The sequence below is a fragment of the Eublepharis macularius genome, chromosome 11, assembly GCF_028583425.1.
Source record: "Eublepharis macularius isolate TG4126 chromosome 11, MPM_Emac_v1.0, whole genome shotgun sequence".
Taxonomy (NCBI): Eukaryota; Metazoa; Chordata; class Lepidosauria; order Squamata; family Eublepharidae; genus Eublepharis; species Eublepharis macularius.
The window spans coordinates 93073825-93099147 of record NC_072800.1 but is presented as its reverse complement, the minus strand read 5'-3'; the positions used below and the strand labels follow the sequence as shown (position 1 = coordinate 93099147).

General features: G+C 47.1%; 1 protein-coding gene across 1 annotated transcript in view; it reads right to left on the bottom strand.

Annotated features, from left to right (window-relative positions):
- LOC129337684 (tumor necrosis factor receptor superfamily member 16-like) overlaps positions 1–22726 on the bottom strand; it is a 49519-nt gene extending 26793 nt beyond the window's left edge. The window contains exon 1 of the mRNA XM_054991588.1: positions 22349–22726. Within this exon, the coding sequence (XP_054847563.1) occupies positions 22349–22414 (66 nt within the window). The 5' untranslated portion in view covers positions 22415–22726. The remainder of the gene's footprint in view (positions 1–22348) is intronic.
- Positions 22727–25323: the final 2597 nt, after the last annotated feature.

The following is a 25323-nucleotide window of genomic DNA, read 5'->3' as shown; positions in this document are numbered from 1 at the left end:
ACATGATGCTACATCCTTATGCTGCCTGGCTGGAAGCAGCTCTCTAAGGACAGGGGTTTCCCCATGAGCTCCTCTTACCTTTCTCAGGAGATGCCAGGGACAGAGCCCAGGGCCTTCTTCATGCAAACCAAGGGCGCTACCCTTGAGCCATGGTCCCTCCCCGAAAAACATGCAGACGGAACTAGCCGTACAGAAGAAGGCTCCCCCTTCCACAAAGGTGATAGATGGTGGTTGCTTTAGTGGTGAGGAAAAGGCACTCTGCCCATGTTCAAGTACATCCATTATGACAAGTCCCGTATCCGAGCCATGAAAACAGCAAGGCTCAAAGGCACGGCTGTACGCATCATTTATGTAGCTATGTTATTTGTACCTATCCTGCACTTAGTTTCTGTCTGAGATTGGGCCCTGCTCCCAGGAGAGAAAGGTACCTCGCCCCTTCCAGCATGGTCCTGGGAGCAAGCTGCAATTCCCCCCTCCCCCGGCCCTAGACTGTGGCCTTCTTCTTCCTCCGGGCTAAGCCTCCACCCAGGAGGGTCTCTATTAATAACCTTTGGAATGCAGGCATGTCACACACCGAAACACCTCTTGTACAAGAAGGGGGGGCCCTCCATGTGCCGTCTCCCCATCTGCTGAGGAATCCAGCTTAGAAGCACGAAAGGAGACGGCACATGAGAAGGAGGTCCACAGCTGGAAAGGGCAGAAGCCTTCTCTGTCCCAGCTGTTAGATCCTGGGCCAAAGGAACAAACCAGCCCTGTGTGCCTTGCACTGTAGAACCAGCCATCCCCCCCTCGCCCCCCCTTCCCCTGTCCAGAGCCCAAAGCCCTGTTCTCATTAAGCCCTTTAAACCAGCCCTGCTGTCACTCCCAGCTCCTTTGCAGGGAGACGATCAAGTTACAACAAACCATATGATCCTTGCATTTGAAAAAATTGTTGCATCCCTCCGCCCCCCCACCCCATTCCTCAGCCTGGTTGCATCTCCGTGGAAGAGGAGCCTGCTCTCTAACAGTGTCCCCCCCCCCGCCCCCCAGGCCAAGAGGCTTCCCCTTGCTGCATCTGGAGATAGTTAATTATCACAAAGCCATCTTTAAGAGGCAGAGCAGGAAAGCAAGACGGGAGGATTCTACTGGGGGGGAGGGGGGGTGCTCCAGGGAGACTTTTCCCTCCATGCTTTAGAGAACCGTGCAGACAGAAGGCGGCTCTGTTGGAGCAAAGGAGGCCCAGACAGGTTGCCCTGCCTCTCCGACCCATCCTGTTTGCAGCTTTAAAAAAAAAACCCTAACAACCAGGTGTTCGGATTCCGACTGTTAACCTTTGGTTCACTGGGCCCTTGTTCATCTTGCACGCTGGAGAGACGTCAGGAAAACAGGAAGACGGCTTTGCAACTTCACAGAGAACTGCTGGCCATCATAGCTGAATTGAACTTCCACGTACAAAGGCATTCTACCCCTGGGCACTAGATAAACAGCAGGTGGAACTGGTTGGCTTCCCAAAGGCATCTAACCAGCCACTGACGGGAACAAGACGCCGGGCGCGACTTGTATTCTCATCATTCATCAGATGGGAAATACAAAAGACCGAGGCTTCGGAAACAGGGGTGCCATCTCTGGTTTGGGAAATTTCTGGAGATTTGTGTGTGTGTGTGTGTTAGAGCCTGAGGAAGGTGGGCTTTGGGGAGGGGAGGGGATGCTTCAGAGTATAATGTCATAGAGTCCACCCTCTGTTGATTGTGGCTCTTACCACGTCCTCTTGACAGGAATTCCAGAGTTTAACTCCTGAGTAAAGAAGCAGTTGCTTTTGCCCATCGACTTCACATGAACGCTCCCAAGTTCTTGTACGGTGGAAGAAAAAGCCTGCCCCCCCCCGCCCAGGTTTTCTCCATGTCATAAACCAAACAAAAGATGGAGGTCTCCAATTAAATCACAATATACGAGCAATCACCTAGGACTGCAAGGAGGCCAAATACACAAGGGGTTCAGAAAATTCATACAATTAATAATATCCTGCATATGAAATTAAATGCACTGAAGCCAAATTCACATAAATCATAACACAAAGATTTTCATCTGTTCATATCCAAGAGTCTGTGTAAAACTCAAAGCCCGAAAAAGTCCATAATACAGTCCGTACTGATAAAAGACTTTATATTCTCCTTTTGTTTCAGGAGGATGTATGCAGAGTGCTGTATTCGTGGTTGTCTGATGCTCCTGTCGGTTGGCAACGAGCCTGCTAGCATGTGTTAATGCTAGTTTTGAAAACTCTTGATCACTGACACATTAATTTAACTCTTCTGCAAAATCAGCAGTATTCTTACAGCTCAATTTCCCGCAGCATAGTAGCTCAGTTTCCTATCGGGTAGCTCGAGTTCCTATCCTTTCTCGATGTCATGCCTGATTCTATAACACCCCTCTTAAGCAGGGCTTTTTTTCTGGGAAAAGAGGTGGTGGAACTCAGTGGGTTGCCAGCACAGGGGGCAACTCCTGGCGGGAGGTGGTGCCCCTGGTACCACATGCGCAAAGAGTGCACACATTCCTGGGACCGCGCAGTGGCGTCACTTTGGGTCAGCCAGAACAAGGGGGAGTTTTTTAAAGTTTAAATCACCCTCAGCGAAAATGTGCGGAGGGCGATCTAAACTCCCCTCTGCCTGGAGATCAGGGGCCGGGGCCACCAGCCATGTGACCATTTTCGAGAGGTGTCGGAACTCCGTTCCACTGGATACCAGCTGAAAAAAAGCCCTGCTCTTAACTATCTTTCCCTCCACATTTAAAAGTCACAGATGCCTTAGTGAAGGGGCTTCAACCCTGGATCATTCAGGTTTCCTGCACCTTTCCCAGCACTACAATATAATTTTCTTCCCTGCCGCCGTGACCAGAATTGTTCCTCCTGCAAGGCTGCTTTGGAGGGGCTCAATTCATTAATGGATGCCAAGCGCCCCGAGATGCACACATAAAAGGGCTCCCGCTTTAACAGCAGCTTGGTGTGTGGCTTTCCAACCCAGAGGGGAACTCCGCCGCCGCACCACACACAAAGGGACTCAGAGGAGGCCGCACCCTCTCCCGTGGCATTCTTAAAACGCAGCACTAGTTTAACAGGTCTTCTGGACTCCGACATGAGGAAAGGAAGGCTGAAAGAAACAGTGTTTGGGGTGGGAGAACCAGTATTTTGTAGCCCTTGAACCGGAGGTTCGGAATCCCCTCCCAACTTAATTCACAAAGGGCCATCTTTTGGCTCCTTATGTTTCCAGTCACTATTCTAGGAGGGTGTCACGGCTCTCTGGACCCTTCATAGATGGCCATGCTCTAGAATATTAATGTAGCATCGGGTTGCTAGTCTCCAGGTGGTAGCTGGAGATTTCTCAGAATTACAGCTGGTCTCCAGGCAACAGAGATCAGTTCCCCTGGAGAAAATGGCTGCTTTGAAGGGTGAACACTGTGGCATTATACCCCTCTGAGGCCCCTCCCCTCCCCAAGCCCCACCCTCTACAGGCTCCACCCCCCAAATCTCCAGGAATTTCCCAGCCTCGACCTGGCAACAGAGTGGCCTGAGTATTAGCACAGCACACCTGGCTATCTCAGGTTCAAATCCCTCCTTCGCCATGCAGCTCAGGGCCAAACTAGACACTTGCTTTTTTCAAGAGTAGGATCCGGGTTTTCTGGACCTACTTCGAATTCCCAGCAGCCTCGCAGCAGCTGTAGGGCATGGGTCTTTAAAAATAAAAGGTTCCTGCCTTCCCCCGGCTCTTTCCTCTTTCACGGAGGCATTCTGAGCCCAAATGGGCTGTGGTTTATTTTTAAATAGCCATCCCTAGACCTGGAACCCGTACCCAACTCTTTCAGAAAGCAAACCTCTATTTTGGGCCTCAGGAACGAACTGCGCGATACGTTATTGACTGGTCTGACCCCCTCGCAGCCTTTTCTTGACCTGAAATGGCTCGGTGGATCCGCCTTCTGCTCCTTGGGCCTTTTCAGGTTAGGCCAATGGCATACAGGTGTGTGTGTGGGGGGGGGGAAGAAGCTTAAACTCCATCTCTCTGCCTGCCACAGGGCTCCATCCCTGCTCTGAAATGGGCCCCTGCACACCTGGAAAATAGGGTTCCCAGGTGACCGCCAGTGACTCCAGCTGCTGGCCTCACAGCTGGTTTACTGTGGGAGCTACCACCGCTTTACATCTGGGGAAATGGTCCTTCCTCTTGCCTGGCAAAGCAGGTTTAAAAGCCCAGCTTTGAGAGCAGAGCACGTTAGCCCGGGGCAACCAGACGGTGTAAGAAAGGCACTCATAACCCCATCAGAGCAGCAGGCCTTTAGCTAGATCTATCACAGCCTGGGAGCCCTGAGCTATCATCTGTTTAGCATAATGATTAATCCTGGCCTTGTCCGTAGGCTAGACTCGGGAGGTCTTGCAAGGTGTTTCTCGAAGGAGGGGGTGGGAAAGAGGAATTTGCCCCATGGCTTACAGGTCACTGCAAGTTCAACAAACCTGAATTGTGAGCCACACTTTGCACGCTCAATTCTCAGTCAGGTCCACTGAGTTTCTGCAGCATCCAGGACTTGGGATCGATTCCCTTACCACCCAAACTGCCCTGCACTGAGTTCTGCAGACCCTTCCGCTTGTGCCTGCTTCCCGCACATCATCCAGTATCTCCATGATCACTAGAAACTCGGCAAAAGTTGATCACGGGTTGCCCCTACACGAATAAACCTGGGAGAGCCTCCTCCCGCAAAGAGCATTTTCTGTCTCTCTGGCAATCAGTTTTCTGGGTTTTGTTTCCCTTAGCAAATGAGGATTCTGATCTGATTTTCCTTTGGAATTGTGATAGGAACGGAAAGTGCAAACCATAATTTGCAGGATCAGAGGGGATGGAGCCCTGTGGTTTACTGCCATCCTAGAAAGAACTTATCACATTTTTATCTTACTTTTCCAGGCTAAGGAACATGGGGCAATGTACCTAGCTCTCCAGTCCTCACAAGAACGCTGTGAGGTGGTGTCGGCTGATAGAGACTGACCTTTCCCAGTCTGACACTCCAACCATTACACCACACTGTCTCTTACCCTGTGTGAGAAGAGGAAACGGGGAGGAAGGAGTTTGCAAGCCTGAGGATCGCCCAGGTTCATTCATTGACAGCCAGTGTGATACAGCGGTTAGAGTGTTGGACTAGGATATGAGACCCAGATTCGAATAATGACATACTTTGTAAACCGCTCTGAGTGGGTGTTAAGTCATCCTGAAAGGCGGTATATAAATCAAATGTTGTTGTTGTTGTTGTTGTTGTTATCCCCATTCTGCCATAGAAGCCTGCTGGGTGAGACCTTGGGCCAGTCACGCTCTCAGCCTAACCTATCTCAGGGCCAAGCTACACATGACGAAGGACACTTGAACGGCAAGTGGATTGAGTGGAGAGCAAGTGAACAGGGAGAAATACACTTGCCATTCAAGTGTCATTCGTCATGTGTAGCTTGGCCCTCAGAGGGTTGGTTTGAGTCTAAAATGGGGAACAGGTGAACAACGTAAGCCAGTTTGGATCTTGAGTACCAACAAAGTAAATAAACGACAGTTGCCAGCTCCAGGTTGGGAAATTCCTGGAGACTGGGGGGTGGAGCCTGTAGAGGGTGGGGTTTGGAGAGGGGAGGGATCTCGGTGGGTTATAATGCCATAGAATCCACGGTCCAAACCCACCAATTTCTCCAAGGGAATTGATCTCCATAATCTGGGGAGCAGTTGTAATGATGGGAGATCTCCAGCCACCACCTGGAGGCTGGCCACCCTAAAATAAACTTTGTTGAGCCTGTGGGCACTTTAATGAGCAGGCACCACCACAAAACGGCTGCCACAGAAGCAGGGCCAATCACAATATATTGGTAGGTTCCGCACAAGTCTGCTAAAAATGGGAGTGGATGGTTTTGAATGGGCACTCCTTGTAGAGGCAAAGAGGATGCCTCCGGGGCTCGAGGGGGAAGAAACGTGGGTTTGGGTCTTAGCTTTAGGGAAGAGATGCTCTTTAGTCCCAGTTGCCAATAGACATCGGGAGAACTTGCCCCCTGTGCAGACACAGGGCAAGGTACCAGTAAGCCTGTGTTTATGGCCAAACTTGCCCAGTTAGTCCACTGGAAGGGAATATGCCCACAAGGCCCTTTGAATGGTATCCCCCTACCCAGTCTCAAAAAACAAGTGGGTGCACCGACTGAGCTCACTGCTGGCTTCTGCCAAATTATTTCATAGTAAAAAATGAGCTTTGAGAAGATGCACCATGAATACATGCCTCTGGCCACAGGACCACATTTGCGATTTTCTGCCATTAAGTTTATGAGCACAAATGGAGTCGTCTTCGACCTCGTTCTTAGATCAATGTGGCCAAGCAGTAACTGCGTTTGTGATTTAAGTGACTGGCTGATTGTATCTGTAGGATTGCAAGGAAAGTGGCAAAGACTATATATCGATGCAAGGAAAACCTGGCCGGGCATTTGTAACTTGATTTGAATGGGGTTCAAACTAGCAGGCTTGTTCTGACATAAAGTACCTTTCCTACCGAAGTTCAAGTTAATTAATCCAGAAACACTAAGGCCGTAGTTCTTATTGGGGCCATCCACTTGTTATCATATTGGGGACAAACAAATCAGCTGTCCATTGCTGGAAACAGGAAACTGGGCTAGATAGACCTTTTGAATGGGTCCAGCAAAGTAGCTCTTTCATTCTTAATCAAGGTGGGAGACAGAAACAAAAATTGGGGTGGGAGACAGCAACCAACCAGAGCTTCAGAGGTTTGGGATACGGGGATGGCTGAGCGATCTGCACGTTGCATGGCAAAGAAAGCTGACTCTTTCCCAGTCCAAGGTAAGGCCCCACAGGTGATCGCGCCTGTCTTGCTATTTAAATCGGTCACCTGATTATACAGTAGTGCCAGAATCCATTGTGGCTTCTCGATCCAGAGAATCCCAGCACAAAACAGAGCTGAGGAACCAAGTCAGCGCAGACTCCAAATACTGTCTCTTCTTCCTTTCCCATTGGGGTACAAACTTCACACATTATTCTCTGGAGGGTTAAGTCCAAGTATGTGAATTTGCTGGGGAGAGCTTAACGAAGTCTGCAAAATAGTAAAGAGTCCAGTAGCACCTTTAAGACTAACCAACTTTATTGTAGCATAAGCTTTCGAGAACCACAGCTCTCTTCGTCAGATGCAACTTTATTGTAGCATAAGCTTTCGAGAACCACAGCTCTCTTCGTCAGATGCAACTTTATTGTAGCATAAGCTTTCGAGAACCACAGCTCTCTTCGTCAGATGCAACTTTATTGTAGCATAAGCTTTCGAGAACCACAGCTCTCTTTGTCAGATGCAACTTTATTGTAGCGTAAGCTTTCGAGAACCACAGCTCTCCTCATCAGATGCAACTTTATTGTAGCATAGGCTTTCGAGAACCACAGCTCTCTTCGTCAGATGCATCTAACGAAGAGAGCTGTGGTTCTCGAAAGCTTATGCTACAACAATGTTAGTTAGTCTTAAAGGTGCTACTGGACTCTACTGTTTTGTAACTACAGACTAACATGGCTAACTCCTCTGGATCTAATGAAGTCTGCTAGACTTTGTGAACAGAAATCAATTGCTTAGGGAGAGGAAGAACTCAACTGGGTCATGAAGATGGAAATCTCTGCCAAGGAAGCTTCAAAATCTGCAACCATTTGGCAGCTTTCAGTGAACACGCCCCGAGCAAAAGTGAATGGGGAGGAGTCAGACGGGGAGGGAGGGAGGACCCCACGGAGCTGCCAGCTGCTCAGTCGGAGACACTTTGTTCCGCCCACGTAATGGGCTGCGCTCCAAGATCCCTGGAGCGGGCTGGATCAACACCGAAGGATAGTGCAGCATTTCTGCAATGCTGCCATCCAAGCAGAGGGTTCAAACTTTGCTTCACCTTTTCACAGGCAATATTCTTTACAACAGCCCTGTAAGGTAGCTCTGTAGTATTATTCTCAGATAGCGCATTGTGCGGATGGTGCTGAGAGACAGATGCTTGCTTGAGGCTGCCCAGATTCACAGCAAGGGTGACATTTGCAGCTGGGGCTTCGAAACCAGGGCTGGATTAAGACCTGCGGAGGCCCTAAACTTTTCTAACTATACTCTCTTTCTGTTCTTATTTCCTCCTTTTTTTCTACTCAATTTGCTATCTATTTGAAAACCAATATTTTTTTAAAAACGATGCCATGTTTCAACAGCCCCATAGCATTACTCCCCCAAATGGTAATTTATTCCCTTTAGGTTTTAGCCTTTATTTACAGGCCCCTTCAGGTGCTGCTGGACCTGAATCTTTCTACTACAGGCCAACACGGTAACCCACCTGAAACCCTTCATAACCCGAGGCCCTAAACTGTCGCTTACTTGGCTTGCGCATAAATCCATCTCTGCTCTGTGCTGTATCTGGTTTGCGCTGTAGGCATAGCACAGCAGCCAAAAATGGCCCCTTGGAGGTCCCTGGTTAAACCCTTACCTCCCTAGGTAGCTTAAGCCAAGCCATTATTGCTCCTCTGAAGCAGGTAAACTTTAGTTAACCCCCTTCCCCACTGCCCCCAGCATTTTTGGAAGAGAAGATAACTGAGCCACCTGGCAGGGTAATTATTAGCCATCCCACCCTTTCTCCAAGTTGCTCAGGGTGCAAAAACTCAATCAGTCACATACAGGTAGGACTGGGAGCAAAGGCTTTGGGGGTACGCATGTTTGCGCTCTGAACCCTTTCTTTTTAAGTACATAAGGATAATTAAAGGGGCAAACAGTCAGACAGGGTGCAACCAGCACTGTCTGTAATCTGAGCCAAGGATTTGCAGACTCTGTGCCAAGAAATCCCAGATTTTGGCCACAGAACACATTATGCAAATGAACTTGTATACACCTTGGCTTGCTTCCCCTCCAATAGGCTCAACCTGCAACCTGAGTTTTGGACAAATGGGGTGTGTCTGTTTGGGGCCAGTAGTAATGCTTTAGTGGAATGAGAGCGGGAGGAAAATACGAGCACCTTGTTCAAGCCTAGCTGTTCAGTAGAGAAGAAGCAGTTGTGCCAGAATACTGTAGATAACACTACTGGCTGTTTCCACACACGTTGGATAATGCACTTTCAGTGCACTTTAGTTATCCTTTAGAAATTGATTTTGTGTTCCACACATGAAAACCCAGTTCCAAATGATCACTAAAGAGCATTGAAAGTGCATTATCCAACGTGTGTGGAAGCAGCCCATGTGTGGAACAAAAAATCCACTTCCAAAGGATTGCTAAAGTGCATTGAAAGTGCATTATTCAACGTGTGTAGAAATGGCCACTATTTGATTGGTACATTGATATTTTAAAGCATACAGAACTGTCATTTAAATTCAGGTTTTAGACTTATCCCTACCATAACCCTGTGATGTAGGCAAATAATTACACGGCCGCAAGATGCACTGTAAATGAGCAGAGCAACCGGGATTTATGCCGAGATTCGGATATGCAGGGTGGTTTGAGTTACCTTTAGGAGTGCAAACAGATGAGGGGAGGGGCAGTGCCAGTTTGATTTTTTTTAAAGTTATTGCACTTTTCCCACAGATTGAAAAACTGGACGTTGGGGTTTTTTTCAACTTCTCGGCATAAGTGAATAGAAAGTTTTTGCATACAGTTCCACCTCTTAAACAATTTCAGAAGGAAGGACAGCTGTGTTAGTCTGTTGCAGTAGAATTAAAGAGGACCCAGTTGGTACCCTGAAGCAGGGTTTTTTTCCAGCAGGAACGTGGTGGAACGGAGTTCCGGCACCGTTTAAAAATGATCACATGGCCGGTGGCCCCCCCCCCCTGATCTCCAGACAGAAGGGAGTTTAGCTTGCCCTCTGCACTGCCGAGCTGCGGGGAGGGCAAGCTAAACTCCCCTCTCTCTGGAGATCAGGGGGCAGGGCCACCAGCCATGTGACCATTTTCACCGAGGGCAATTTAAACTTTAAAGAACTCCCCCCTTGTTCCAGCTGACCCAAAATGACGTCATTGTGCGGTCTTCAGTTCCACCACTGAGTTCCACCACCTCTTTTCCCAGAAAAAAAAGCCTTGCCCTGAAGAATAACAAAACTTTTACCAGGCTAAGCTTTTGTGAGTCAGAGTTCATCATGCAGCAAGATGTGTTGAAATGATCTTTGACGCAGGGAAGGTACATATTGTCAGTCTTTAAAAGAGAACCCTGGAATCCTGTTTAATTGCTCCAATACCAATTTTAAAAACTGGCACCTCTCATGATACATACAGTGAAATCCTAGGCAGAGTTACTCCAGTTTAAGCCCATTGAAAACAATGGTCTTAGACTGGAGTAACTGCTTAGGATTTCACTGATAATTCCTCTCGCCCCTATCTCAAATTCTATTATCAAAAGACTTTCCTCCCATGCGGCCTCCTCCTTGGTCTAAAGATGGTGAGCCTCTAGTTTAAATAAGCATCTGACAAGTGATAACTAGTTCTAAGAACAGCCCAAGGAAGCCAAATTTCTGCATCTGATCAAAGGAGGGGCCTCTGCTCAGATGTGTGTTCACTCCTTGTTAAAGAACAGCTTGCAGGACGTATGAATGAGCTACCACTGGTTAATTTCCATTTCTAAAAGGCAGTAACTTGAGAGCTCAGGGGTGCTTTATATGGAATCAAGCCATAGGTGTGTGTTCTTTCTGATCCTTTTCACACAATATTGGGGGGAACTGGTGGGCGGGAGAAGCTTCCCTATAAAGCTCAGGTAGTTTATAGGGATGGTTTGGGGTGGGAAACCCCCTGCCAAGCCCCCTTTCTTTCCAAAACTGTCTTCCCTAGGCATTGCCTCTACATCGCAAGGAATTTCCCACATTGGAATCAGCAACTGTCCATTTTTGATGCAGAGGACATAGTACAACACAAATTCCATTGCACACAGCGGGACTTACATCTGAGTAAACCTGCATAAACTCAGGCTGCACGTGCGGAGGCCTTTCATTTGGAACCTGCTTTTTATTTACATTATGAGAATGACCAAGGATGGCCAGTTAAGATCTGTCTGTCCATTTGACGGCTCACGGATGATCAGAGCTGATCTGCCCATTTAGGTAGAAAGAGGTGGCGGAATTCTGCATTCTTCCACTTTGAAATGGGGGGGGAGCAAGCAGAGTTTACTAGTACTGGGGTACATGGACATGCTCTCCATCCCAGAAGCCTCAATTTTCAAGGTGCCCCAGCCAGGCAGAAAGAAAATCATCTATTTCTCCCCTTTCTAAGGCAGTAGAACAGCCTGCTGCTCCATTTGCCCCGACCCTAATTTCCTTGAAAATAAATAAATAATAGCAGCACTTATATACCACTCTTCTAGACAGATTAGTATCTTACCCAGTGCAGTGAACAAGTTAGTGTTATTATTATCCCTACAGTACAGCTAGGGAGCTGGGGCCACCTGCTGAACTCATGGCGGTAGTGGGATTCGAACCAGTAGAGTGCTGATTCGCAGCCGAACCACTTAACAAAAAAGGAAATTCCCGAGGTTAGTTTATTAGCATTCCCTTTTCTACAGGAGCCTCAGCAGGATAGAATATTGCAGAAGATATGTATGTTTTTATTTATCACCTCTTTATCCCACCCATTCTCCAAAGCGCTCAGAGCAGCATGTATAACTCTCACAATAGGCTGTGAAAGACAGTTTGACTGGTCCAAGTGCACCCACTGACTGTCAGCCTAGGTCTCCCCAGTCGCCATACCCCAGACGGCAGAGAGAAAAGAGCTTTTGACAATGGGTCACTTTCATTTGAATGTTTTATAATAAGAACAACATTTGATTTATATACTGCCCTTCAGGACACTTCATGCTCACTCAGAGCGGTTTACAAAGTGCGTTATTATTATCCTCACGACAATCACCCTGTGCAATGAGGCTGAGAGAGCTCTGGAAGAGCTGTGACTGACCCAAGTTTACGCAGCTAGCTTCAAGCAGAGCAGTGGGGAATCAAACCTGGCTCTCCGGATTAGAGTCCTGCCACTCCTAAGTGACTGACCCAAGGTCCACCCAGCTGGCTTCAAGCAGAGCAGTGGGGAATCAAACCTGGCTCTCCAGATTAGAGTCCTGCTGCTCTTAGCCAGTATACCAATTGGCTTTTTACCTCTCTTTCCCGCAGGAGGTCAGAGTTGCATATGTGGTCATTCTCAGAACAACGATATTGTGCTGAGAGAGATAATTCTGGATGGGAGAATACAGGTTATAGTAAGAGTTGGCATCATGGCTCAGTGTGGTAAAACATCTGCTTTGCATGCTATAGGTCCCAAGTTCAATTCCCACGATCTCCAGTTGTAAAATATCAGAGAGTACATAATGTGAAAGACCTCCATCTGAGACTTTGGAAAGCTGCTGCCAAACTGAGTAAGCAATTCTGGCCTTGATGGACCAAGGGTCTGCTTCAGTATAAGGCGGCTTCATGTGTGTTCATGCAAGAACCACTATTTTGCTCTAGGAGGCCATGTCAGTATCCCCCCCCCAATCTATGTTCAGCCCCAAGCATTTTTGTATAAAAACAAGAAATGCAGCCCCGCCACAAAACATTCATTAAATATTTCCTCCCCCCTTGCTGTTCCCTCGAAAGAAAAATCCCCCTCAGCTCAAAGTCACAGCTAATAAGAATAGAAAATATTTAGCCATGCAATGTTAATTACCTTCCCCAGGAAGTATGGGGGGATAAAGACAGCTTTTATATGGTCTGACCACATAATTGCAGGAGCTGGCAGGGTAAAAATGTTAATACCAGACCAGGAAAAATGTGTTCCGCATTAATCCTGACATGAAACTCCCTGGAAATACTGAATGAATGAACGCTGGAATTATGTCAGCCATCTTCTTTCTCACACACAGACTATTGTGGAGGCTTAATCTGAGCCAGACCTCAGCCATGAACCTGTGAAGAGGTGCAGAGAGCATCTCTTTTCTAGGACCGGCTAGGAGTTTTGTGGCACAAGCTTTAAAGCCTGAAGGAACGTGTCCTCAGAATATCCACAGTCACAACAAGCTGGTCAGAGGTCCTACTGCAGTCCCATTTTACAGATGAGAAAAACTGAGGCTGGGTTGGAGCTGATTGGCCTCTGGCCACCCACTCTGGAGGCTCGGGTCATTTCCAAAGGTAGGTGGTATATTGAAAAGCGACAGTATTGTGTAATGGTTGGAGTCGGATGTGGGCTATGCCATGAAACTCACCCAGTGACCTTGATCCATCACTCACTCTCAGCCTAACTTATCTCACAGAGTTGTGAAAATAAAATGAGGAAGGATGGTCCATGCATGCATTCCTGAGCTCATTGCAGGAACGGCAGGATAAGTATGTATCTGACAGACGGCTCACGTATGATCGGTCCAGTGTCTTTCCACTAGACCATACTGCCTCCCAGGTGCAAAATTCAGATAGTTTTACAAACAATGCTCTTCTTTGTTGATTTATTCCAGTAATTCAGGACTGAGAGCAGAATGTTAGAATGCCCGCCCCGTGGAAGAAACAGAGAGCAGTATGAATTCATGGGGGGGGGGGTTCATTCACAGATGCGAATTACCAGGAAGTGCTACAGCCAAGGAAGGAGAGAGAAATAAGTGCAGAGACTTGGAATCCTTTGGTCCAAACCTCTGTTGGGAGGGAGAGATCCAACACATATCAAGGAAAATTGCTGACCGCAGGAGGAAAATTGCTAAAGAGACTTTCCAATGACTCAAGATCTAACACTGTATTTTTCTTTTTCTGTCAAAGTCCAGTGATCTAAATGCTAGAGTAGATTGTCTGTACTTTCCATGGTCATAGATCCAGAGAAGTTAGCTGCGTTAGTTTGTAATTGCAAAATAGTAAAGAGTCCAGTAGCACCTTTAAGACTAACCAACTTTATTGTGGCATAAGCTTTCGAGAATCACAGCTCTCTTCATCAGATGCATCGTCAGATGCATCTGATGAAGAGAGCTGTGGTTCTCGAAAGCTTATGCTACAATAAAGTTGGTTAGTCTTAAAGGTGCTACTGGACGTTTCACTGTTTGTACAAAAGACAAAAAAAACCCATCACATTTCGGGACCAAATGAGGTGTGCAAAATTTGCATATGTTGTATCCTTTTTCATATTCCCCCCTTTAGTCATGGGGTGGGGCTATGCAGGAGGCTGAATAGTTCCCCTCAAACTGGAAATGCTACAGAGACCTCCTCCTTTACAAAAGAAATACCTCCTGCTGGATAACTCCCAAGTGGTTTCTTGCTGCCTCTGAAAATCTCATAAGCAGACTGTGGAGGCAATGTTCTTACTCAGCTGCCTCTTCCCCACATCTAGCATTCAGGGATATACTGCTTCAGTACTTGGAAGATCCATTGACCTATCATCACTAAACCACTGTCATGTCTACATTTTTGTACGTGTATTTAGTTCTGGTTTTAATTCTTTTAATGATGCGTTTTAGTTGGTTTAAATGGTTTTTAAGATGTGGATTTTATCATGCATGCGTTTAATTTCTTAGCTACCTTGGTGGCCCTGTTGAGGGCAGAAAGGCGGGGTACAAATATGTGCAAATAAATAATAATATTGATAAAACTTATGTTCCATGAAGCTATCTAATCCTTTTCTCTTTCTTTGAAGAAGTTAAGGATCATCGCTTCATTATGGGATCGTGAACTCTGCAACTTAGTTATGAAAGAAATCCTGCCCGCAAGTCATAGTTGATTTATGGCGACCCCTGGTTGGGTTTTCATGGCAAGAGACTAAGAGAGGTGGTTTGCCATTGCCTGGTCTTTGTTGGAGGTCTCCCATCCAATCATTAACCAAAGCTGACCCTGCTTAGCTTCTGAGACCTGACAAGATGAGGCTCACCTGGGCTATCCAGGTCAGGGCAACTTAGTTATACATTCAAGATTTTAGTCCCTTTGTGAGCCTGACTCTTGAAAGCGCATACCTGGGAAACCTTGTTGGTCTTTAAGGTGCCACTGGACTCCAGTCTTCCCGTTCTATTGCAGACCAACACGGCTACCCACCGGAAACTGTCTTGACTATGCACGATGCACCACTTTAAGGGCTAGGAGCCTGCCTATTGCTTTCTCAAGGTGCTGGATTCTGGGCCCAGTCCCTCTATCCCACAGAGGCAATTTGGCGAAAGGCTGCTTGGCTGGCAGAGCTTCCGGAGTGAGCTTTCCCATGGAAGAAAGACAATGTCTTTTGAAGGGCCTGTTTAGGAATGCTCCTGGAGAGGGCAATGAAGTCCAAGGAAGGAAGGGCTGTGTGGATGACTGCATTTTGCATCGAAGTGGCACGCAGCCCCAAGAATCCCAAGGCTGGTTCACACAGCCCTGTGGCTTTTTAGCCCACTCTTCTCTCAAGATACGCAGAGCAGTGACTAATGCTCCACGGAACGGGGTGGGTGGGTGGGTGGGTGGGAGGGAGACAGAGGGGCTGCCCCTCCAGGGTCCTTGTTGTTATAGATTTGTTTGCCCTGTTTATTCCTTTTAAATCTTTCTTGGACCCTCTCCATTTTTAATAAAAAGCTCAAGGGGGTACTCAGGGCGGAATATGTAAATCGTTTTAAAAGGAGGATTGAACAAATTCATGGAGGATGGATCCAGCAATGGCTACTAACTATTTATTTATTTTTAATTTATTTATAGTCTGCCTTTCTCATGGAGATTCAAAACGGATTACACAGTGTGCGATTTAAAAAGATAAAGGTGCAAGCACCGAGTCATCACTGACCCATGGGGGGACGTCATGGCAGACTTTTTGTTACGGGGTGGTTTGCCATTGCCCTCCCCAGTCATCTACACTTCACCCCCAGGAAACTGGGTCCTCATTTTACCGACCCCGGAAGGATGGAAGGCTGAGTCAACCTTGAGCCGGCTACCTGAACCTGGCTTCCACCGGGATCGAACTCAGGTCGTGAGCAGAGCTTGGACTGCAGTACTGCCGCTTACCACCCTGCGCCACGGGGCTCTTTCAGTGAGAGATTAGTACCGTCAATATCAAGGACATTTCCATAAGCAATGCCATAGGGTAAATAAACATAAGTTTACAAAGACATAACATTAGCAAGAATCCAATACAGAGTTGAAGAAATGCTGAAACAGAACATAATAAGCAATTCTGGGACTGACATTAGACAACATATAACTACCCAGAAGGATCATATCTGAAGAACAGGTAGCCCGTAGGAGCACATACTTAAAGCAACAGAGAGTATGTAAGGCAACATGGTGGTGAAGACTATGGTCCCTAACTCATTAGCGAAGGATCTGAGACCTGCTTGCTACAATATAAAAGCCTTTTTGAATAATTTGGTTTTGCATGGTTTTCAAAAAAACCAGGAGCGTGGGGGCTCTCCTGACCTTCTCAGGCAGGCCGTTCCATAGGGCGGGGGCCACCACAGAGAAAGCCTGTGAACGGGCTGCTGTTGATTTCACCCATGTGCCGGCTGGCACCTACAGGAGACCCTGTTCGGAAGAGGGAAGCTGGAAAAGTATTCAGTGCAATGTGATATGAGAAAGCTGTACCTGGGATGACCTATTCACAGCGTGACTGGTTGTCACAAACTGCTTGACGTGGTTGCATGAACCAGTCATCGGCTCTTGCCAGGTCTTTGATTTTTAGCACTTCCAGTCCAGTGAACTGACCTGTCTCCAGTGTCACAGATGGGTGTGACTGATAAGAGAGTGGCCTCCAACTAGAGTGCTTACTAAACCTAGCAAGGCCTGGTCAGCCTTTTACCCCCCCCCCTCCACCCCTTTAACCTGCCTCCTGGGACTTTAGGACAAAATACCCTTCAGATGCACAAGTGGCTGAGGATACCTTGGAGTTGTGTGCATGCAAAGGCTTTCTAGAAGAGAATTCTGCAGCTGCAATGGGAGAAGAGTACAAGCAGGCTCTTTTGATGTTTCATTAGGTACCATTAATTTACAAAAAAATTATCTGGAAATCCAGTGCAAACCGTAGAATGTGCAAAGGAATAATAAAAAAAAATCCATTATGCCTTATACTCAGAGTTGATAAATCTTTGTTAGAGCAACTCTTAAATTATGCAAATAAGAATTAAGAAGGTTTGCACAATTTGATTATTATTTATATCCCACCCTCAAAGTTTGCAGAATCCAGCTTTCCTCCCAGCCATGAGGGCTAGACATATTTTTGATAATGCTGCAGCATCGTTGCTAAGTGGTTGGACTGTGAATCAGCACTCTGCTGGTTCGACTCCCGCTAGGAGCCTTGGGAAAGCCACTCCTCTCAGCCCCAGCTGTGTGGGGTGGGGTGGGGGGATAATATCAACACTGACCTTGTTCACTGCTGAGTGGGGCACTAATCTGTCTAGAAGAGTGGTATATAGGTGCAATTGTCATTACAGAAACAATGCCACTTACAGGAAGTGTAGGGTGTGGAGCAGTGATTAGAGTGCTGAGTCTTGGGTTCTAATCCTCACCCTGCTTTGGAAGGTAACTTGGACCACTCACACTAAGCCTAAGGGCATCACATTATTACTGTGAAGATAAAATGCAGGAGAGGAGAACCACGTACACCGTTCTAAACTCCTTAGAGGAAGGACAGAATTAAACTGTATTCTTGGATGACACTGAAACTAATTACATTTTTCTAGGCATAAAACTATCCTGAATGCATAACAATGTCAACAGTGAGACATAAAAAAACCTTGTTGATAGATTTTTGTACATCCCATAGGGTTAGGAAGGCCTGGAAAAGAAACTAGCAGGCAGACAAAACTGTTGGCGGTCGGTCTCGCCCTGTGACAGGTGCCTAGGAATGGCAGGAAAGGCTGAGCATGTAGAGCTAAATAGTAAAGAGTCCAGTAGCACCTTTAAGACTAACCAACTTTAATGAAGGATAAGCTTTTGAGAGCCACAGCTCTCTTCGTCAGATGCAACTTTATTGAAGGATAAGCTTTTGAGAACCACAGCTCTCATCGTCAAATGCAATTTGATTGTAGCATAAGCTTTTGCGAACAACAGCTCTCTTCAACAGATGCATCTGACGAAGAGAGCTGTTGTTCTCGAAAGCTTATGCTACAATAAAGTTGCATCTGATGAAGAGAACTGTGGTTCTCGAAAGCTTATGCTACAATAAAGTTGGTTAGTCTTAAAGGTGCTACTCGACTCTTTACTATTTTGCTACTACAGAGTAATACGGCTAACTCCTCTGGATCTACAACCATGTAGAGCTGTGATCCTTGCAGTCCTGCGTTCAGGGTTTATTTACAAAACAGATGTCAATGAGAAAAATCTGAATTTGGAAATCTGAGGAAGGCAAAGTCCATGCAGCCATCCTATATTTCAGATACTCTGACAACAACCTCACACGCAGCTGAATCCGGTGAGAAGTTCTCCTGCACAAGCCCAGTGGAAATAGGTGGGAGCTGTGCTTATGTTAGAGAACTTCCCAGAGCATTGAGCAGCATGCTATGAATTGTCCAGCTCTAGAAGTCTAGAAAATGCTGTCAGACTTTTTTTTAAAAGTTATTACTTCCTTCCACCCTCCAAAATTGAGGACATTTTTTAAAATGAAATTTTTACTAAAATGCATGTCTTCCACACTCCCTCCTCCAAACACTGTTTAATATGAATCAGCAAGAAAATGATGGGTTTTTTCCAAAATGCATCCCCAAAGAAGAGGGGTGGTACTTCTAGCAATAATCCAATATACTGAGAAAGCAAAGAGACCCAAAAAAGAAACAAAAAGATGCCTAAGGCCGAAAGTCTGTGACAACTGCCACTGGTTCTGGTCTTGTCGACAGCAATCAGGCTTTGTTTAAAACTAGACATTGCAAAATGCTTTTTAAATTGGCATTCCTCTTCCCCCACCATACTTTGAGTCATAGACATACACTCTCTGTGAAAGCAGCAACGTGTTCACAGAAATCAGCAAGGGATTCGAAAGAAGGAGGGCAACTTTTATTTATTTAAAATATTTATATTCCACCTTTCCAAGAATAATTTCGCTGCTTCTAACAATACTGTCCTAAACAGAGTTACATCTTTTTAAGTCCATTGAGGTCAATGGGTTTAGGATGCCACATCCCTGCACAGGATGGCGTCCTAAAATTCCTGTTTAATTGGCTGCTTAAAAAAAATGCAAAGCCCTCTCTCAGCATCTTAAGTGCAAGTCCAAGGATAGAAAATTGCTGGGAAATGGAATTGTTTTTTGCTCTGCCTGTAGCATTGGCGTTCAGATATGAATTATTGCTTCTATAGCTTGATTTGGTTTTGCATTTCCAAAACGGGGCTGCAAAAATCCACAGGAGCCCTGTGGCATCTTAAAGACAAACAAAGTTGCACTTCAGCACTCCTTTTCGTGGAATAGAGCCTGTTTTGGGGGCTGCAATGAAGAAGTGGGCTCTGGTCCATGAATGCTTATGCTGGAATAAAAAAATCTGTTTGTCTTTAAGGTGTTGCAAGATTATTCAATGGGGCCTCCTTCCAAGAAACAGGAATGTTGCTGACTGGATGCAAAAAGAGTGCCTCCTCCCCCTCTTTACCTAATTGACAGTGCAATCCTATAAACACTTTATTGGGAGTACGCCTGGCTGAACAGATCTCACTAATATATTGTCGAAGGGCTGGAGAACATTAGTTGTTGTGGATTTTCCGGGCTGTGTGGCCGTGGTCTTGGCATTGTAGTTCCTGACGTTTCACCAGCAGCTGTGACTGGCATCTTCAGAGGTGTAGCACCAAAAGACAGAATGCGTGAGAGAATTCACACATTGACACTGAGAGAATTCTGTCTTTCGGCGCTACACCTCTGAAGATGCCAGTGACAGCTGCTGGCGAAATGCCAGGAACTACAATGCCAAGACCACCGCTATACAGCCCGGAAAATCCACAACAACTAAAGATCCCACTAAGATGGCACTATGCGCCCCTGTGAGGTAAGTTAACTTCTATTATCATTTTGCAGAAGGAGAACTGAGTCCAAGAGTGATTATGGCCCATTTGAACTTGGTGCGTATGTGTGTGTGTGTGGGGGGGGGGTCACATCTGTCCTTTGTTTCCCTTGAACTTCTCTTATTCCACACTTCTTTGATGTGGAATCCCCTTTTCTTCCCTTCCCCCTCCTCTTTACAACTGCTGCCCAACGACATGTTAAAAAAATTAAACAAAACTAGATTACAAGATCTACTACTCTCAAAAGCAGTATGAACTGAAATAAACAGCTGCTATTAAATGACAACCACCACCAAGGGGGGGGGGCATCCCTCCTCTTTGCATTTTGCCCCAAGGGATTTGGGCATAAAATTTAAAAAATGTGTATGTGGTGGCGGGGGCGGGCGGTGCATTAAGGTTGCAAGCTAACATGAGTTATAAGACAGACCAGGGTTCAAATCTGTTTCCTCTTGAGGCCAGTCACATGCTTTCATCCTGGCCTACTTTGCAAGATAGTTGTGATAATAAAATAAGGAGGAATCATGTATGCTGTTTTAACCTACTTGGAAGACAGTGTGTGGGGGTGAAAATATTATTCATATATAATATGAATAATCATGCGAAGATTATATTCTCTGGAAAAGTCAGTAACGCTGGGAAAAGTGGAAGGCAGTAGGAAAAAAGGAAGACCTAAAAGGAGATGGCTGGACTCAATAAAAGAAGCCACGTCCTCCAGTTTGCAGGATCTGAGCAAGTCTGTTAAGGATAGAACGTTTTGGAGGTCTCTCATTCATAGGGTCGCCATAGGTCAGAGGCGACTTGAGGGCACATAACACACAATATATGTATATTCCACATTATTAAAATATGAATATTATTAAAATCTTAGGGAAGCACACCGGCAGTCTTGCACAGTCCTGTTTCCATTTTTTGCTACTCTAACCATCCTCTATCCAATGTCACACCCAGAATCCTTCAGAGGTGCAAAACTTTAAACAGGTCAGTGGACTGGGGACAATTAAGTTGCTCTCAGCCTCATATGAAAGCTGAAGCCCAAGGCCACCCTATGGATGCACACAGAACTTGAACTCAGGCCCAAACAGGACCTCCTGAGGATGCACCAGCATTTGTGCAATGGGAAGGTACTATTCGGAGCCCTTAACCATTGTTTGGTTTCTACTGAGATACGGGCTGGGGAAGAAGGTTGCCAGAAAGCCAGACTCTGACACCATGGAAGTTGCTTGCGGTTATGGCAATGCACTCTGTATATCCTCAGAGGCACGCTGCTACTCTTATCCCTCCTTCTGGGGCTGAGCTCCAACTCCATTCAAGTCCGCAACCACTGGAATTTTTTTTTAATTTATGCCCTTTATAGTCCGCCTTTCTCACTGAGACTCAAAGTGGATTACACAGCGTGAGATTAGTACAGTCAATATCAAGGACATTTCCATAAGCAATACCTTAAAGAAATAAATACAAGTTTACAAAGACATCGCATTAGAAAGAACCCAATACAGAGTTGAAGAATTGCTGAAACAGAACATAATTCTAGGACTGACATTAGATAACATGAAGCACAGGTAGCACATAGGAACACATATTTAAAGCAACAGATTGTACAGAAGACAACATCTGGTCCCTAACTTGTTAGTGAAGCATCTGAGACCCCCTCCCTACAATACAGCCCTCCTATCCCAGTAAAAAGCCTTTTTGAATAATCTTGCAAGAGTCTACGTTTAGAAAATCCTAAACAGAGTTACTCCAGTCTAAACCCATGTGCTTAAACGGGAGTAACTCTGTTTAGAATAGTAAAGAGTCCAGTAGCACCTTTAAGACTAAACAACTTTACTGTAACATAAGCTTTCGAGAACCACAGCTCTCTTCGTCAGATGCATCTGACCAATAGAGTTGTGGTTCTCGAAAGTTTATGCTACAAGAAAGTTGCAGAGGAGTTAGAAGTGTTAGTCTGTAGTAGCAAAATCAAAAAGAGTCCAGTAGCACCTTTAAGACTAACCAACTTTATTGTAGCATAAGCTTTCGAGAATCGCAGTTCTCTTCATCAGATGAAAGAAAGTTGGTTAGCCTTAAAGGTGCTACTGGACTCTTTACTATTTTGCAACTACAGACTACCCACGGTTAACTCTTCTGGATCTGTTTAGAATGGAGCTGCTAGTTAGACTCCTTATCACAGTCAAACTCCTCGCCCAGTCTTAAAGTCACGCAACAAGGAGACACAACCTAACCGAAGCGCTCTGGCAAGCGGGAGCAATCCCGCGGAGCTCGAGGAGGGCGCTTACTCCAGTGTCGGCAGGCGCAGGGCTCGGCGGCACGCCCCCCATTGCTGGCAAGGGAAGAGGCGCGGGCTCGGCTGGGCTGCGCTCGCTCCGCTCCGCTCCCAGCCCTCCGGCCCAGCCTCGCCGTCCCCGCATCCAAACCGCGTCGAAGGCGCGTGCGGCGGGGCGGGACGGGACGGGACGGGACGCGACTCACCTTGGCGGCCAGGAGCTGGAGAAGCGCCAGCAGGCGGCCCGGACAGGGAGCCGCGGCCAGTTTCATGGCAGCGGCGCCGGCGGCGTTCTTCTGCCCGCTGCCCGGAGGGAGCCCCGCGCCTTCCTCGCCCCTCTCCGCCCGGCCTCTCCGGCGCGAAGGCGCGCTCTCTCGCCCGCTCTCGCCCGAGGCAGGAGCGCTTCTCGGCACGCCCAGCTGACCCGGTCGCCGCAGCGCGCTGGGAACGCGGCGCCTCCGCCTGGGTCTTCGCCGAAGCCCGCGCCGAAGCGGCCCCGCGGTGCCCCCTTCGCCGGCGGGCGGGCGGGCGGGCGAGCTGCAAAGCCGGCCGGCTGGGCTGGGCTGGCTTCCCGGGCTGGAGGCTGCGGCGAGGGCTGGCGAGCGGCTGCGGAGGAGCGCCTCGGCGCCGCTCTCGCCTCGCCGGCTCCTCCCAGGGGCGTGTGGGGCGCGGGGAGCGGCGGCCTCTCCTCCCTCCGCCCTGCCTCGCCCTCCAGGCCGGGGAACGGGCGTGCGCAAGAGGGAGGGACGGAGGGAGTGGGCGGGCAGGGGCTGCTTCGGGGTGGCCCGGAGGGTGGGGCGCCTCGCGGGCTCGGCTGCCCCAGAGCCGGCTAGCAACCCCCCCCCCCCCCCCCGTAATCAGAGGAATTCTGGCTCTGGCCCTGGAGGGGCCATTGTGGCCGACAGCCGTCAGCGGACTTTTCCTTCGGGAGTTTGGCCAATTTCCCCCATGACCCCCTTAAAGCCCGCTGTCATTAATGCAGTCATTCTATTTAAATAAAATCAAAAAGAGCCCAGTAGCATCTTTAAGACTAACCAATTTTATTGTAGCATAAGCTTTCGAGAATCACAGTTCTCTTCGTCAGATGCATGGAGGGTGCCCCTCCATGCATCTGATGAAGAGAACTGTGATTCTCGAAAGCTTATGCTACAATAAAATTGGTTAGTCTTATAGGTGCTACTAGGCTCTTTTTGATTTTGCTACTACAGACTAACACAGCTAACTCCTCTGGATCTATTTAAATAGTTATAGTGGTCCATCCACACATCCTGTGGCAGTGAGTTTCACAAGTTAAGCATGCCTGGTGTAAAGTTCTCTCTCTCTCTCTCTCTCTCACACACACACACACACACACTCCCACACACACACCCACACACACACACACCGTGGACAATTATGAAAGATAGGGCTCTTGACAACTATTAGGCATGATCTTTATTATTATTTAAAGCAAACAGGTATTATTATTCATTAAAAGGGCCCAAGGCAGCTCACAGGCCAGCACAGTGAAGTGGCTAAAGCGTCAGACTAGGGTCTGGAAGAACAAGTTTTGAGTCCCAGGTCTACAATTGAAGCTCACCATGTGCTCTTGGGCCCATCACATATGCTCAGCCCGAGCTACCTCACAGGATTGTTGTGAGGATGACGTGTAGGAGAGAAGAACGATGTAAGCCCATTTAGGTCCCTACTGTGGAGAAAGATCCAGAGGAGTTGGCCGTGTTAGTCTGTAGTAGCAAAATAGAAAAGAGTCCAGTAGCACCTTTAAGACTAGCCAACTTTACTGTAGCATAAGCTTTCGAGAACCACAGCTCTCTTCGTCAGATGCATGGAGGGTGCCCCTCCATGCCCCTCCATGTATCTGATGAAGAGAACTGTGATTCTTGAAAACTTATGCTACAGTAAAGTTGGTTAGTCTTAAAGGTTATACTGGACTCTTTTCTACTGTGGAGAAAGGCAGCGTAGAGATGGAGTGAATAAATGAAGCTCACATAGTCAATAATGCAATACAATAAAACACCTTCAATTCAATATGCAGTTGAGATGTTAAAAGTGGCCCACAAGCAAGAAGGAGACCAGCAGCCCTGGTAACTTTTTGGTCTTGACTCAGCCAAGGGGACGTATGGCCACTGTCTGGACCAGAGCCAAGCAGATGCTGTGGTGCTGCCCGAGCCACTGGGTCTCGGCTCAGCTCACCCTGCAAAGCAGCCGCCCACAGAAACCTTCCTGAGCCCCTGCTGTCCTGCCCTCCTCCAGATCTTCTGCCCTTGCTAACTAATCAACTTAGCCGAAGGCACGGCCCTGCAGGTCTTTATTTGCCCGGCTCCTGCCCAATCGAAGAAACCCATCCCTCAGTGTGGGAGCCACGGCTGTGAATGTCTGGGCTGTCCCTGCCCTAGTCACCACGCTGGAAGACACAACCAGAAGATGCCACATAACGGACCTTCCATGTTCAGGGGCACTGTACCTCTGACTGTGGGCTGTGGACAGAGGATAGCCGCCTCCATCAGGCTCTGCTGTGAGCATCTTGTCAGATCTCAAAAGCTAAACAGGGTCAGCCGTGGTCAGTAATTGGATGGGAGACCTCCAACAAAGACCAGGGTTGCAGAGGTTGCACCTCTGTGAGTCTCTTGCCATGAAAACCCAGCAGGGGTCGCCACAAGTCAGCTATGACTTGATGGCACTCACCACCACCACCACCCTGTTTTCTATGGAGATCAGTCTGTTGTAGCCAAACTAAGGCATCTGAAAGACGACTTCTCCTCCTCCTCCTCCTCCTCCTCCTCCTCCTCCTCTTTATATTATATTATATTATATTATATTATATTATATTATATTATATTATATTATATTATATTATATTATATTATATTATATTATATTATATTATATTATATTATATTATATTATGCTCTCCTCGCACTTATTAAGAGATCTGTTGCTGTATGTATTATCCTATGTAATTTCTGCACCATTTAACATATCATGTTAATACTTATGCTTTTTCCAGATTCCTGTTTGGTTTCAGATTTCTGCAATCCATAAGGCAGCTCTGACTTGAATGCACTTTCCACCTCCACTACAATCCTGCTGCCTCGCTTGTGAGATCATAGAATCATAGAATCACAGGGTTGGAAGGTACCTCTAGGGTCATCTAGTCCAACCCCCTGCAAAATGTGGGAGA